The sequence below is a fragment of the Citrus sinensis genome, chromosome 6 (assembly GCF_022201045.2).
Source record: "Citrus sinensis cultivar Valencia sweet orange chromosome 6, DVS_A1.0, whole genome shotgun sequence".
NCBI lineage: Eukaryota > Viridiplantae > Streptophyta > Magnoliopsida > Sapindales > Rutaceae > Citrus > Citrus sinensis.
Window position 1 is genome coordinate 19999822 of NC_068561.1, and position 13883 is coordinate 20013704.

General features: G+C 33.8%; 1 protein-coding gene across 3 annotated transcripts; it reads left to right on the top strand.

Moving 5' to 3' along the window:
- Positions 1 to 244: 244 nt before the first annotated feature.
- LOC102617204 (D-lactate dehydrogenase [cytochrome], mitochondrial) lies at positions 245 to 9664 on the top strand. Of its 3 annotated transcripts, none has more exons than XR_008055663.1 (18): positions 245 to 560; positions 973 to 1075; positions 1406 to 1506; positions 1969 to 2017; positions 2294 to 2386; positions 3326 to 3440; positions 3834 to 3894; positions 4417 to 4453; positions 4526 to 4587; positions 5031 to 5127; positions 5767 to 5841; positions 5916 to 6024; positions 6297 to 6406; positions 7178 to 7240; positions 8254 to 8333; positions 8442 to 8572; positions 8711 to 8835; positions 9156 to 9254. XR_008055663.1 is itself a non-coding variant. In XM_025099987.2 (18 exons), exons 1-18 carry the CDS (start codon positions 292 to 294, stop codon positions 9273 to 9275), a joined length of 1713 nt encoding a protein of 570 aa, XP_024955755.1. In that variant the 5' UTR covers positions 246 to 291; the 3' UTR covers positions 9276 to 9664. The 3 variants fall into 3 exon arrangements, 2 of the variants coding, with proteins under 2 accessions (XP_024955755.1, XP_006481656.1); XM_025099987.2 differs by having other exon boundaries at positions 246 to 560; positions 5916 to 6018; positions 8792 to 8835; positions 9156 to 9664; XM_006481593.4 differs by having other exon boundaries at positions 247 to 560; positions 8792 to 8835; positions 9156 to 9664.
- The last annotated feature ends 4219 nt before the right edge of the window (positions 9665 to 13883 follow it).

Genomic DNA, 13883 nt, shown 5'->3' on the forward strand with positions numbered 1-13883 from the left:
GTGATTTGTAACACTAAAATCTTAATTTTAAATAGAGATTTGACTAGAAAATGCAAACATTTAAGAAAGGATTAATATTATATTTTTAAGTTAGTATTCTAAACTTTACAACCTTACTAGACATTATGGAATAATTTAAATTTTAAATAGAATCGACTATTGAAAAAAACTATGCTTTGAATTAAAAATTAAAAAATTAGGGATCTGTATGTTATTATCGTTCAAAAAATTTACTTCATATTTCAATAATCCATTTTCATTCACTATCGGTGTTCGCAGAGGAACTCAACAATGGCGTATTATTCCTTTTGGCTCGCTCGTTTACGATCATCATCAACATCCATCCTCAGCAGTCTCCGCACTTCAAAGTTCAGTACTCAGAACACACGCACAAGAACTCTTATCACATTAGCCAGCGACAACAGCTCGAGAAATGGAACCCCGTTTCAGTTGTTTTCAGCCTCTCTTCTTCCTTTAGCAATCGCTGCCTCTGCTGGGTCCCTCGCCATTCAATCCCAGACGCACCCTTCTCTCTGCGACTCCTCAGCTCTTGATTCTCGGTAACACTTTCCCGTTTTAGTTGATTTTGTGTATGTTTAGTTTAGGCTGGAGGTGCTGTCGCTTTTAGCTCCGAATAAAAATCACTAGCTATCAAATCAGGTATATGTGAATGTGTCAGAATGTCAGTAGTGAATATTAGTTGTGAGTAAAAGTGTTTGATAAATAGGCGCAGCATTTTCAGTTGGTCCCACATCATACCCTCCCCACGTATCACCTTTTATGCCCTCTGGCACTAGGCTTACGAGAGGTTATCCAACGTAAGTGGTGGTTGTGGAGACTTGAGGGTGGACCTTGAAGTCCGTACTGTTCATCTGTGGTTTCAAAATTGAGTAGAAGTACGGCAGTTATTCACAAGCATACAGTATGTACTCGATTTTGATTCTGTATTTACTTTTTCAATTTTGTGTAAAGGGATGTGAACATTGGTGGTAAAGGAAGTACGGAGTATGTGGTGAAGGGGTCATACAAGGAAATTCCACAGGAGCTTGTTGATGAACTCAAGGCTATTTGTCAAGTATAGCTTTATACATAACTCAATTTGAATCTTTTGATTTTTTGCTTTTTGATGGAAAGTAAACTTATGGGTCTGGTTATATTAATTGATCAATAAGCTAATTGTAGACCACATGTATGATTATGGGTCTAACGTTCAATGTTATCAGTTTATATTTTATGTTATCATCATCACACTATCAGTATGACTTTGTCATTTTACTAGCTTAATGTTCTACTTTGGTTTATAATATTACTAGCTGGGTGTCCTTTCAATTGTCAATAAGGAGATTTATTGTGCGTGAATCCAAATTCGCAAAAGTATAAAATTGTTTCATCTGAATTGGAGTAGGATGATATGACAATGGATTATGAAGAGAGGTACATCCATGGAAAACCACAAAACAGCTTTCACAAAGCAGTTAATATCCCCGATATCATTGTGTTCCCCAGGTGCAATTTCTTCTCAATCATCTCCTTGTGTACTGAATTTTTTTTTCCAGCTCTTGATATCACATTTGTATTACTTTTCTTTTTTAAGTTTATATTTTGAAGAAGAATACAGACTCCATCAGACTTTATTGACAATTCATAAAAGATTAGGTTACCTGTGTCTATTATAATAATTATTCCATTTTGTGGCAAGAACTGATTGCCCTGTTTCTTGAAACTATCCAGGATTGAGTTGTGAATTTTCTTTTTTACTTTTTGGAGATTTAAATCTCCTTTGTTCAACTTTTGAATTTAAATAGGTAACAGTATGCTTCTGGATACTTGCATGTGAACACAACATGCATAGAAGAAAACCAAAACATTTTATTTTAAGAGAGATCTCCAAATGTTGCTAGCAGTCTATTTCTGCATTTCTGTTATGCTTCTCTGAAAAAATTTTCAACTTATACCTTCTACATGCAGGTCTGAAGATGAAGTTTCCAAGATTGTCAAGTGTTGTGATAAACATAAGGTTTGAGTTCTTCTTTTTCTGCAAATTAGTGAAAGATGCCACTCTCTTTCTTATATGAAGTCTACAGGTTTTCTGCAAAAATAGTGCTTATCATAAACATTTTAGGTTTAATGCTTGTGGGTCACAAGATTCACTATCTAAATCTAAAGATTTGATTGTCAATTTTCAATTTGGTTTATCTACTTTTGCTTTAGTTGATCATGGAATGATGAAAAATGAAAAATATTGCCTTCATGTAGCAAGTATTTATTTGGTTTGCTTTTCCATTGTGATCAGGTCCCTATAATACCATATGGTGGGGCTACGTCAATCGAGGGTCACACCTTATCTCCTAATGGAGGTGTTTGCATTGACCTGTCTTTGATGAAAGTATGTATCAATATCCTTTTTGTATACATAGTTACATTACATAAACTCTGATTCATCTAATTGAGACATTATAGATACAATATGCTCAAGAATACCTCAAGTTGTGTCTCTTCCTGTAATTTTATAAAGTTACCCACATGCTAAATGGAATTGATCAATGTTCTTTGTATCTGCCTTTTTAACAGCAATCAGATGGGTCACCTGCCATCCCTTATGAAATTTTGTTGGGGTGGAAAGATTCACAATTTTGGTGAATACAACTTACGTTGTGTGTAAGTTAGACAGTGCACCTGATTTTGGGCTTCTTTTGATTGAACGTACATTATGCAATTAAATATCTTGGGCCTAAGCTCTTAAAATTCAGGAATTTGGTTGTCTTTTATGGTTGCATTTTGTTACTCTAAAAGACTATCCTTCTTTTTCTTGTACTTGCTCTGCTTGTGGGGCTCAAACAGTATAAGCTGTCCAGAGAAATAACTAATATCTACCATCCGGGGAGATATATATATATTTTCTAATCTAGGATTTTAAAGTCCGGGAAAGTCCGGGATATGTATGTATGTATTTTTAAGTCAAAATAGCTTCTTTAAATTTTACTAATATCTACCATCCAGAGAATTTTAACAAAATAGCTTCCTTAAATTTACTCATCTAATTCCTCCTTTAGTATCATCTAGTAATTTACTTATGGCTTCTTGATTAATTGATATATGGAACATTTCTGTACTTTATATTTCAATTTTCCCAAATGTTTGCTATTTATACATAGCAAAAATTTTGTGTTATCTATCAACTCTAATCTCTAAGCCTCTTGTGAATACAATTATTGTGGTTGTGGAATTGTTCATTTCTAATCTTATAAAAATGTGTCAAATTTAAACATGTATTCTGGAAATTCTTTCAGCTGCTTATTTAATGTGGATTCTTCTCACATTGTAGAGTGTTAAAGCATTACATATTGAGGACATGGATGTGGTTGTTGAGCCTGGGATTGGATGGATGGAGCTTAATGAATACTTGGAGCCATATGGGTTATTCTTCCCTCTTGATCCTGGTCTGATTCCCAACCCTTGTAATTTTTGTCTGTAATTTTATTAAGGAAGATGTATTTGGAGACTTTGGATTTCATTGCAGTTTTAACTCTTTCATTCTTTCCATCCTCCCACAACCCAAAGGGAGAAAAAAAGAAAAAAGAGTTAAAACATTTTAAGCTGTACACAAGGTAATGTGCCTCATAATGGTATCATGCTTTTCCACATTTTCACTTGAATCTCTATTTTTCCCCGGGAAATCTTTCGAATTACTATTACCACTGCTTAGCTTTCAATTCGCCTCTGACCATCAAATCAAAATCAAATTATTTCGTGGATTGGATTTCACTTGACTGTCTACGGCTTCATTGTGAACTTACTGCCTTGTTCTGATTCTGTCACATCTTGTCTTGCAGGGCCTGGTGCAACCATTGGGGGTATGTGTGCTACCCGCTGCTCTGGTTCCTTGGCTGTGAGGTAGTTTCTCAGCCTATTTAGCTCTAGTGACTTATTTGTTGCTGAAAATATCCACATGTGAGATTGCTGCTGTTCGGTTATGAAGAGAAAGACTTAGTATGACCTTAAAGTATTCATGGGTGGGGGTGTAATATATTCCTTCTCAACTTGTGTGATGGACACTAGAGTTATTTATACCCAGTACACCTGCTTTTCTTGGTATATAACCTTTTACTCCTGAGATAGTTTTGCTATTTTGTCCCAGTAATTCCTTTTATCAGTTTTTTTAGTGTTCAGATATTATTATAGATCTTGCAATTTCTTAAGTTTATCTTTAGCTTTGTACTTGGCAGCCGAACTTTCAGTTATTCTCCTATATTACTTTTTGTTTCTAATCTAAATAATGCATTTTGCTGAACTGAATTCATTTATTCTCTATTTACCAATTTATTTGTCCAAATGAATAACTCATTACTAGTTGTTGAAACTATTTTCACGGTCTGATTTGTTGTTGGAGTTAATGATTTCACTCTTAGCATGTAGGTATGGAACTATGCGCGACAATGTCATTAATCTGAAGGTTTGTTAATTTCCTTTTTGTCATACAATTTCATTAAATTGGGATATATTTCTCATCCTGTCAACATCTCAGGTAGTTCTTGCCAATGGAGATGTTGTTAAGACAGCTTCTCGTGCTCGAAAAAGTGCTGCAGGGTTTGTTCTCTTGTCTATTTAAATTGTCCCATTGGTTTTATACTTCTTCCATCCTGAAAAACCAATATACATGTGATACAGAAATAACACTTGGTGTTACAATGGTGTTTGAGTTTTTCTATGCATTTATTTAAGCTTGATCTTATCCCTTGGTTTGCTGTTACCAGATGCCTTTTACTACTGTTATGACCTGGACTCACATTTATTTTGTGAATCCTTATATATCTTTCTTAACTAGGTCCAAGTAATGTTAATATAGATGTGTTTGTGTCTGAGAGAGAGAGTTCTGGTCCAACATCAATATATAAACCTAAAGCTTTTGTAACGTTTTGTGTGCATGCATGAAAGATATTCTCATTCGGTTCAAAAGTGCTTTTGGTCTTTCATATATAAAAGATAAGAAATTTTCAATCCATGAGGCTTATGAGGCTTCTGTATGATAGGTATGATTTGACCCGACTGATAATTGGAAGTGAGGGAACCCTTGGCATAATAACAGAAGTCACTCTAAGGCTTCAGAAAATTCCACAGCATTCAGTGGTATCTTCACCTTTCTTTCTTGAAAAGCAATTATGTTTTACTTGATTTCAAATTTCTGTCTAAAATTTTAGTTTCCTTGTTGCTAATGGATGTAAGTTTATTATATATGTTTATACTTGTGAATGTTTGTGTTTTGTGTTGTATAAGATACTATAGAAGTTCTTTGAGATCCTGATATTTACGGAACTTTTGTTTTACAAGAAACTGATTGATATTTGCAGTAGCTGTCCTTCTTTACTTTTGTTCTAATGAAAGTATGTATTAAAATTCACATCTTGTTCTTTACATTTAATTTTCTATACAGAAGTTGAAAAATGAAGGTCTTTTATTTTGTTATGCTTGGAAAATAGTTCCTTTTCCTCCCTGCAATATTCCTTCACAATAACCTATAGGGTTAAAGTTAACCAGTGGGAGTATAGGAAAATTGGAATGGGCTACTTTATGTTTGGGAAAAATAAATCCTTGAGGATGGGAAGCATTTGTACTCCTTCGATGGCAGATGAGGATGATTTGCATTTAGTCAATGTCAAAATTTCTCCTCTTATCCATCTTTGAACTGTGTATGGGGTTGGAATCCACCGGTTCTCCTTATTATTGTGTATATAAGAATTTTCTTAATTGAGTTTGATAATGTTGTAGGTGGCAACATGTAACTTCCCAACTATTAAGGATGCAGCAGATGTAGCTATTGCTACTATGCTGTCTGGCATACAGGTGTGGCTTAATCTGCAAACTTAGTTCGCATATCCAATTCCTTCGAAGTTCATAGATTTTATAATACTTAATAGGTGTCGAGGGTGGAGCTCCTGGATGAAGTTCAAGTGAGGGCTGTCAATATTGCTAATGGGAAGAACTTGCCTGAACTTCCAACTTTGATGTTTGAATTTATAGGCACTCGTGAGATGATACCACTTTTCGCTTTTAATACATTTCTTTAATTAATGGCGATTTATTTGAACTTTTTCTTCAGTATTTTAAGAATCTACGGTACCTCATATATGTACAGATTTCAAACTGGCAAGACAAAGCATGAGCAATCTCACATTTTATGCTTTTTTTCCGCTCATTATCTATATCGTCAGTAGCTTCCAGCAAAAGGCGTATTTCAAAAGTTGTCTTCATTTTACCAGTGCTAACTTTTCTAATAAATTCTGTTTACACCTTCTTAGAGGCATATTCACATGAGCAGACACTAATTGTTCAGAAGATTGTGTCTGAGCACAATGGTACTGATTTTATTTTTGCGGAAGATCCTGAAGCTAAAAAGGAACTCTGGAAGGTAGTGAATCTGATTTCTTCAAAATTGTTTGCGTTCTGCTTGAATTTTGTTTGAAATCTGGGATCTTAGCTCTTACATTCATGTTTTCTGAATGTGTTTGAGCTTTTTTCTCCTTTTTAGGGGCTTGCCTTCTCCTTTATTTAAAATCTATCATGTTATAATATTTTAATTTCAAATTAATATTCTCAAACTGTTCATCAGCTTTCTAATATACATAAATGATCATTTTGTTAATACGCTAAAACTGTATGAGTCGATATATATTATTTGTATGTAAAAGTTTTAACTGTAGATTGATTTTTGGATTTTATTAAAAAAGTTCATTTACTTATAAGTATTTTCCAAGGGATTAATTTATTAATTTTCATACATCTATAATTTCAATTTTTTTTTTTGCCTTATTATAACTTCTCCTGGAGCTTTATTTATTCATTCAGAATAGAAAATTCAATTTTATTGGTTGAAAGAGACCTAGATTTATGGATTCTTAACATTTCTACTGAGTGCATAAACATGTCCTTACATGGGCATGCATAGAACATACATGTATACATGGTAAATAGCTATCGAGTTGAATGGCCTTAGCTGATGCATTAATCCATATGAGATGTCAGATCATTATTCAAATTCTCGAACCCGTCTTGTAATCTTGATCTATCTAATCAGTTTGCTGCTCATGCTGTGCATGTTGGGTCTTGTTTTGTTGGCATAAATTGGTCTGCATTGGTTTTCTGAGTTGTATATCTCTTTGCATTGTGTGATCTTTGGCAGATGAGAAAGGAGGCACTCTGGGCTTGCTTTGCAATGGAGCCGAGTTTTGAAGCAATGATTTCTGTGAGTATGATGTTAACAAACTTATAAATGATAATTTCAAAATATGCTGACAGTCGCACTTTTTATTCTAAACCATATCTATTTTAACAATCTCTGGACTTGCTACTCAAGTGTGTCTAAGCTGAATTAGGACAAACTTTACTAGATCAATTTTGTTACCTGTTTTTGCAGATTTGTTGCTAGGGATAATAGCATCCGAAACCCCAAAATGCTGACAAAATGACAAGGACATAGTTTGCAATTAATTTTTCACATGGGTCCTAGTGAGTGCTATCAGATTATGTTAAGAATACATCAGTGAAATCAATAATTTGACTGTTATACTCTTAGGTCGTTATTTAATTTCAAATACTATGGTAGCATCAACTCTAAGGTTGCCCAAGCTAGAGAGGACCTTACTACATCATTAACATCAATAATTTGACTGTTATACTCCTGAAATAAGCTTGTCTATTTTCCAATTTTTAGGGATATAACAGTTGAATCCTTGACCAAATCTGAGGGTGGGAACTGTAATGAAAAGATATGTAATTTGTGTCATTGTGATTTTTTTGCCACTTCCTTGAGCTAAAGACCTTCCCCCCACCCCCCCCCCCCCACCAACAACAAAACACAGTTTGATTTTTGATTCTTTGGTAGTCTGACGAGAGAAAAATAGCAAGAAAATTTTTGAGAAATGAAGCATATTTTAGCATTTTCTTTTCAATCCTTCCACTCTTCTGGGAGTTATACAGATTATTAATCTCTGTTGTTTGGTCTTACACATAAATTTCATAAATTTCTTTCTTTTCCTTGATGTTTCTGGAAAATTGCAAAAGTCATCTTGATAATTTCCACCACATACAATCTTAAATTGGTGGTTAGTTAATTTATAAGTATTAGTTCCTGTGTTCTTTAGTTACACTTTAGTTAGTTAATTTATAAGTATTAGTTCCTTTGTTCTTTAGTTACACTTTATTTTCTCTTCCTTATTTTGCTTGAGAGCCCTCTTTGCCAATCTTTCTTTTGTCCAGGATGTATGTGTTCCTCTTTCTTGCCTGGCAGAGTTGATATCAAGGTCAAAGAAAGAGCTTGATGCATCACCACTGATTTGGTAATTTCAGAATGATTGTTTGCAGGTTAAAACATTTTATGTTTCTTTGTCAGCACAGGCAATTGAACTGATGCTTGTATTTCTTATGCCCTATTTCATACTACGCAGCACTGTAATTGCTCATGCCGGTGATGGTAACTTTCACACGGTGATACTATTTGATCCGAGCAAAGAAGAGGACCGCCAGGAAGCAGAACGGTTAAATCGATTCATGGTCCATACTGCCTTGTCGATGGAAGGTACATATGATATTTGACTGTTTTTATTAATTGAGACTACAGGTTGTGGTGTTCAATATCTCCTTATACCATGCAGCTGTTTAGTTAGCGGAAAAGGCATTTAGTTTAAGTATAATCTGTTGCGTGTCAATGGAAAAGATATAGGTACTCGTACAAATGTTACAATGCTGAACCAATTGCGGCGCTAAAACTGGTTTCTCTGATTTCACTGTTGAGCAGGAACATGTACTGGTGAGCATGGTATTGGGACAGGGAAAATGAAGGTATTTTCAATCTTTCCTGCTAGAATTGTGCCACGTATCATGCGAGTTACTCGGATGTGACTTTAATAGTTAAATAGATTAAAAAGTCAATTCCATGACCAGAGTTGGTGGTGCCTACCACTGGTTTATATCATCAATATTAGCTGTAGATGCATTGACTTTGTAATGACAACTAATTTAATTTCACTTCGGGTGTTGATCAAAAGTTTTATTCTCACGATTTATAGTCTGAGAATATCAAAATCTAAAATGTGTTGTGCACAGTTAGTGATCATCTCAACATGCTGTTAAAAATGATGGGTTTTTCTTGATGTTTCCAGTATCTAGAAAAGGAGCTAGGCACTGGAGCATTGGAGACGATGAAAAAAATCAAAGTAGCACTAGACCCCAACAACATCATGAATCCGGGAAAGCTAATTCCACCACATATTTGTTTCTAAATATTGTTGCGTAGATTGGTCTCAAAGGGTTAAAGCTGCTACACGTGCTCTTTTGTGAAAGGATTTGCAATTCATTGGAGGATCCTTAGCCTGTCTGTGGCATTTAGAGTTATTAATGCTGCTTACGCTCGCAAGATTTGCTTTGATTGCAAAAGAGAAAAAATGGGGCAAGGTAAGTGGCCATCTTATCATTGATTAGAAACAAAGATTCCCCATTTTGTTTAAAATGGTTGCTTGAAATTTGCCCTCTCAGTATTCTAATTGATTGTAATCTATCAGTCTATTTTCTGTTCCCTCTATTCTGCATTCCAAATAAACTCTAAATTAGACTGGAAAAAATCATGTGTTGATAAAGAGAAACATGAGGAATAAATCAAATTTACTTTCAATATTGATCTTGTTCAGCTTCCTTTTCATTTCCTTTCTTTTTCGGTGCAATAATATGGCTTTGGTGATTGTAAATGAGAGTTTATTTAAATGGCCTAACAAAGCTAAGCATAAAATCAAATGGGCTATTGTGCATTCACTTCAGCTTTGAAATGCCAATCCTAGCTGATGTTTTTGGTTGTTAATGTTGGCATTGGGAATTCTTCTTTTGGTCCTTCTACGAGTGCCTTTAACATCTTGTAACATCATAGATTAGAATACATTGCATAAGTGCATACTTTAAGGCCTTGTAACAGTATCTTCAACAAATTCATCACTACAGTCTAGAGCGTAGCTCATGCCTTTTGTCAGAAACTGAGAAGGCACTAAACCTAAAGGCCACTGCCTAGTGAGGCATGAAATGATGGATGAAATGAAAAGGCACCCCACGTTTGAGCACCCAGATTTAAAAGTGATAAATTTTGATTGAGGATGCAAACAAAGCAAGAGTTGGGACAAATTTCAAGTCTCTGTTGAGTATATGTAAGAGCTTTAAAAAGTATTTTGTTTGCTTGTATGAGATCTTAAAGGTTTCAAGATTGTTCTATTACTAGGAATCAATTTTTGACTCCTAAATCTTGTTTGGAAGTGATAAATTCCATTTTGTGAAATTGTGGAATTGAGCATCAATTAAAAAAGCCTAGGAATTAGGGTTTAGTGTTGGGCCCATTTCTTCGCTCTAGTGATCTTACCATTTCCTAAGAGGCATGGCAGGCAAAACTTGAAAATGGACACTTTCAAATGGGGTTTCAATGCATTAGATATCAAATCATTTGTGGACGGTAGAAAGATACATTTTAGTTGACTATTTTTTTCATTTCTGCAACTAGTTAGTGAGGCCTCTCTCATCTTCAATACAAAGTTCATTAAGTTTGGTCCTTAAAAAAATTTGATCACTACAACATTACTGATGCAGCGTGATTTTACAAAATAATGCTCTGTAATAAAATTGATGCAGTGAAAGGATAAATTGATGCAACAAAAGAATAAAAGATGTAGGGTGATGATAGATAGATAGTGATATTTTCAATATTCTATTGATTCTTGAGAATACATAAATAAATAAACAAAGTTAAATCCACGTTGATTTAAAGAATGCCCGTAAATTTAGAGTGTTAAAATTTGTTGATTTCGTAAAACATTGAGAAATAATAAGAGTAGAACTCAAAGTAAAAGTTTATTCTCAAAAATAATCAATAACGAATAATCAAGGAGGTCTTGTAAAAAAATATTTATTTATACTAACCATTTTAAGAGGACTCATTTGACTAGAGAACTTATTTTAATAAGTAATGACTAAACAACAAAATTCTAAATAAATAATTAAATTAAATTAGAATACAAATTAATTAAAAAATTCTTAAATATTATAACTTTCAATTTGATTAGGAATTTTTTTTTTTCAATTTCTTCGGATGAATCACTCATGCCATCATTATTAGCAAAGCAAATTCCCAAAACCTGGTGGGCACTGAACAGTCCAAACTCTAAAGTTTCTGCAGATTAAGACAAAATAAATTATGACTGAGGATAACAAATTAACAAAATGTAAGGACAAATTCCAAGTCTCTGTCGGTTAAATACATGTGGTGGGAGTTTTAATGCATATGCAAAAAACTTAAAAGGTTTCATCAAGATTGTTGTATTACTAGGATTCGATTTTTATGCCTAAATCTTATCTGAAAGTGATAGATTCCATTTGTGAAATTAATGGATTGATGATGAATTGCATTGCAAATGCATGCATTGATTTTGGCATTCAATTACAATGTTGAATTTTCAATGCAATTACGCGTGATTGTAATATGAAATAAAATCAGTGTCACTTCGTATCTCGATTGCCGACACAACGTTAGTAGCCATTCCCTTTGTCTGTGATCAACAATGAAAAAAAATTTGAACTTTTAACTATGGTTATAATCTCAAAATCAATGTGTAAGTGTGGAGTTGAAATATTACCAATTACGGCCTAACCAAATACCGAAGATTGAGCTCTTATTTTCAACTATTTTTTCTAAAATTGTAAATGTGGAGAATCATGGCCATAGCTGTGGACCAATTCTTTTTAAGAATCAGACATTATTTTGTTGGTTGTCCTCCAATTAATTGAAAAAAGTTTTTGGCAACCTGCCAAAGAACAATTTTCTTTCGGGAGAATCGATTATCGATTGCCCACGTTTCATAAATTTGGTGCATTGTTTGACCAATTTCTTAATGATTTGCAATTCTGTTACTACTTTAAGTACTCCATTATAAGTGTTTGATTAATTTCAAAGAGAAGAAAGCAACATCTTTTTATTAGATTCTCATTCTGTCGTTCACATGCCCATTTAATTACTTTTGATGTTGTTTTCAAGAAAATAAAAGTTACTTTTATTGAATCATGGCTCATAGGTGCAGGATATATATATATATATATATATATTAACTTTTTAATATTGGATTCTAAATGTGGGTTATTCGTGTCATTATTGTATATGTTAAGAAACACAATTTGATGTAGAGTAATATAATCTTAAGGGAAAAAGATTCCAAGATCTCCAAGATTTATTAAAATATATATAAGAGACAAACTGCTCATTATATCAAATTTGCTAGCTTCTTGAAAAACAATCCATTATTATTTTTTTTAAAAGATTTTTACAAGTTTCTTTTAGACATACTGGGCGCAATTCACTTTCAAATTAACCCCACATTTAGATGATGGGCAACGTGTGGGAGTGTCTGGAAAAAATATATTGGCAAATAGAACTTAAACTATGTTTCAAAGGTTGATCATCTCCTCGTTGTTTACTAACCTCGCCGGCTAGCTTGTTAGTCTTTAAATTCCTTAACTTTACCAGACACATTTTCCTTGTATTTGATATTATTTCATTTGAAGATATTTTTAGATGCTTACAAATGATTTTTTAATTGACAAGATTGACACTTAGTTTCCTATCATATTTCTTATTTTCGTCCTTATTTTTTTCCCGAATTACCATCAATACTCTAATGTTATAGTTTTATCGATTGGCTGTTTAAGAATAAACCTAACTTTGATTAACCTATGAATCTTCTTACATTTTCACAACCACTTCTCATAATATTAGACTGACAGGGAGATTATGATAGTAAAAGAGCCTAAAATAGGTCTCTTCATTATTTCTTTAACATGGGGAATATAGTAGGCAATCAAAAATAAATTAAGACCAACAAGCGTGTAGATTAGTTGGCACATGGCTGTTCTAAGTTAACCAAGGTTTTCGGTTCGAACCTTGGGAATGCAGCTGCGTTAAATACTTGTTGGGAGAACTTTGCCACCCTAATGGTCCTACCCGACTTGAATCTAGATTAGTCTAAGCCCAATGTAGTTTTCGGATACCAAATGGTTTAATACACAAAAAAAAAAAAATTAAGGACATAAATGGTAAAAGTGAGAAACAATAGAGACCTAATTATCATCTTTTTCCATTAGAAATTGGTCTACAGTAGAGAAAAAGTCCAATCAAATATGGAAAATGTAGAATATGTAATATATCCAATTACCCATTTTCTTTTCTCATTTGCGATAAGTGAGATCCTTCTGGATTAAGGCTATTCTGGTATGTACATATGGCAGAAATCAGCACTATTGTAAGATTGTATATATATGTGACAAGAATCAAGACTATTATATGCATGTTGAAAGATCAAGGTCAAGTTGCTGTGCATTCCCATTAGCATTACCGATGAGCTGCTCCCTCCCCCGGTTCACAGCTTCCGCGGAGCACTTGCCTGCATGTTGAAAGATCAATACCATAATAACTAGCTAACACACACAAATGGCAAGAAGCAGTGAAGCACAACGACAAAATGGAGCTACAAGGATGATAGAGTGACCCTAAACAATAGAAAGTAGGATGTGTACATGTTTGTGAAAAACCAATAAACAACACATCTTAGTTAACTATTTAGATCCACTACTCATCTTGCCTTCTTGAGATCCACAAATTGGTGATTGATAGAAGCAATAACAATAAATTAAATACATCTAGTTACACCATACATGATACGGTGTATGTTTTGGTAGATTCTTAATAAAGACAAGCAGAGCAAACGAGTAGACAATTCATTTCCCTCGAGTAAACCTCTAAAGTTAAGGAAAACATCAACATCTTTGGAACAAGAAAGACTTAATGCCCTCACAAAAGCACCTGGCTC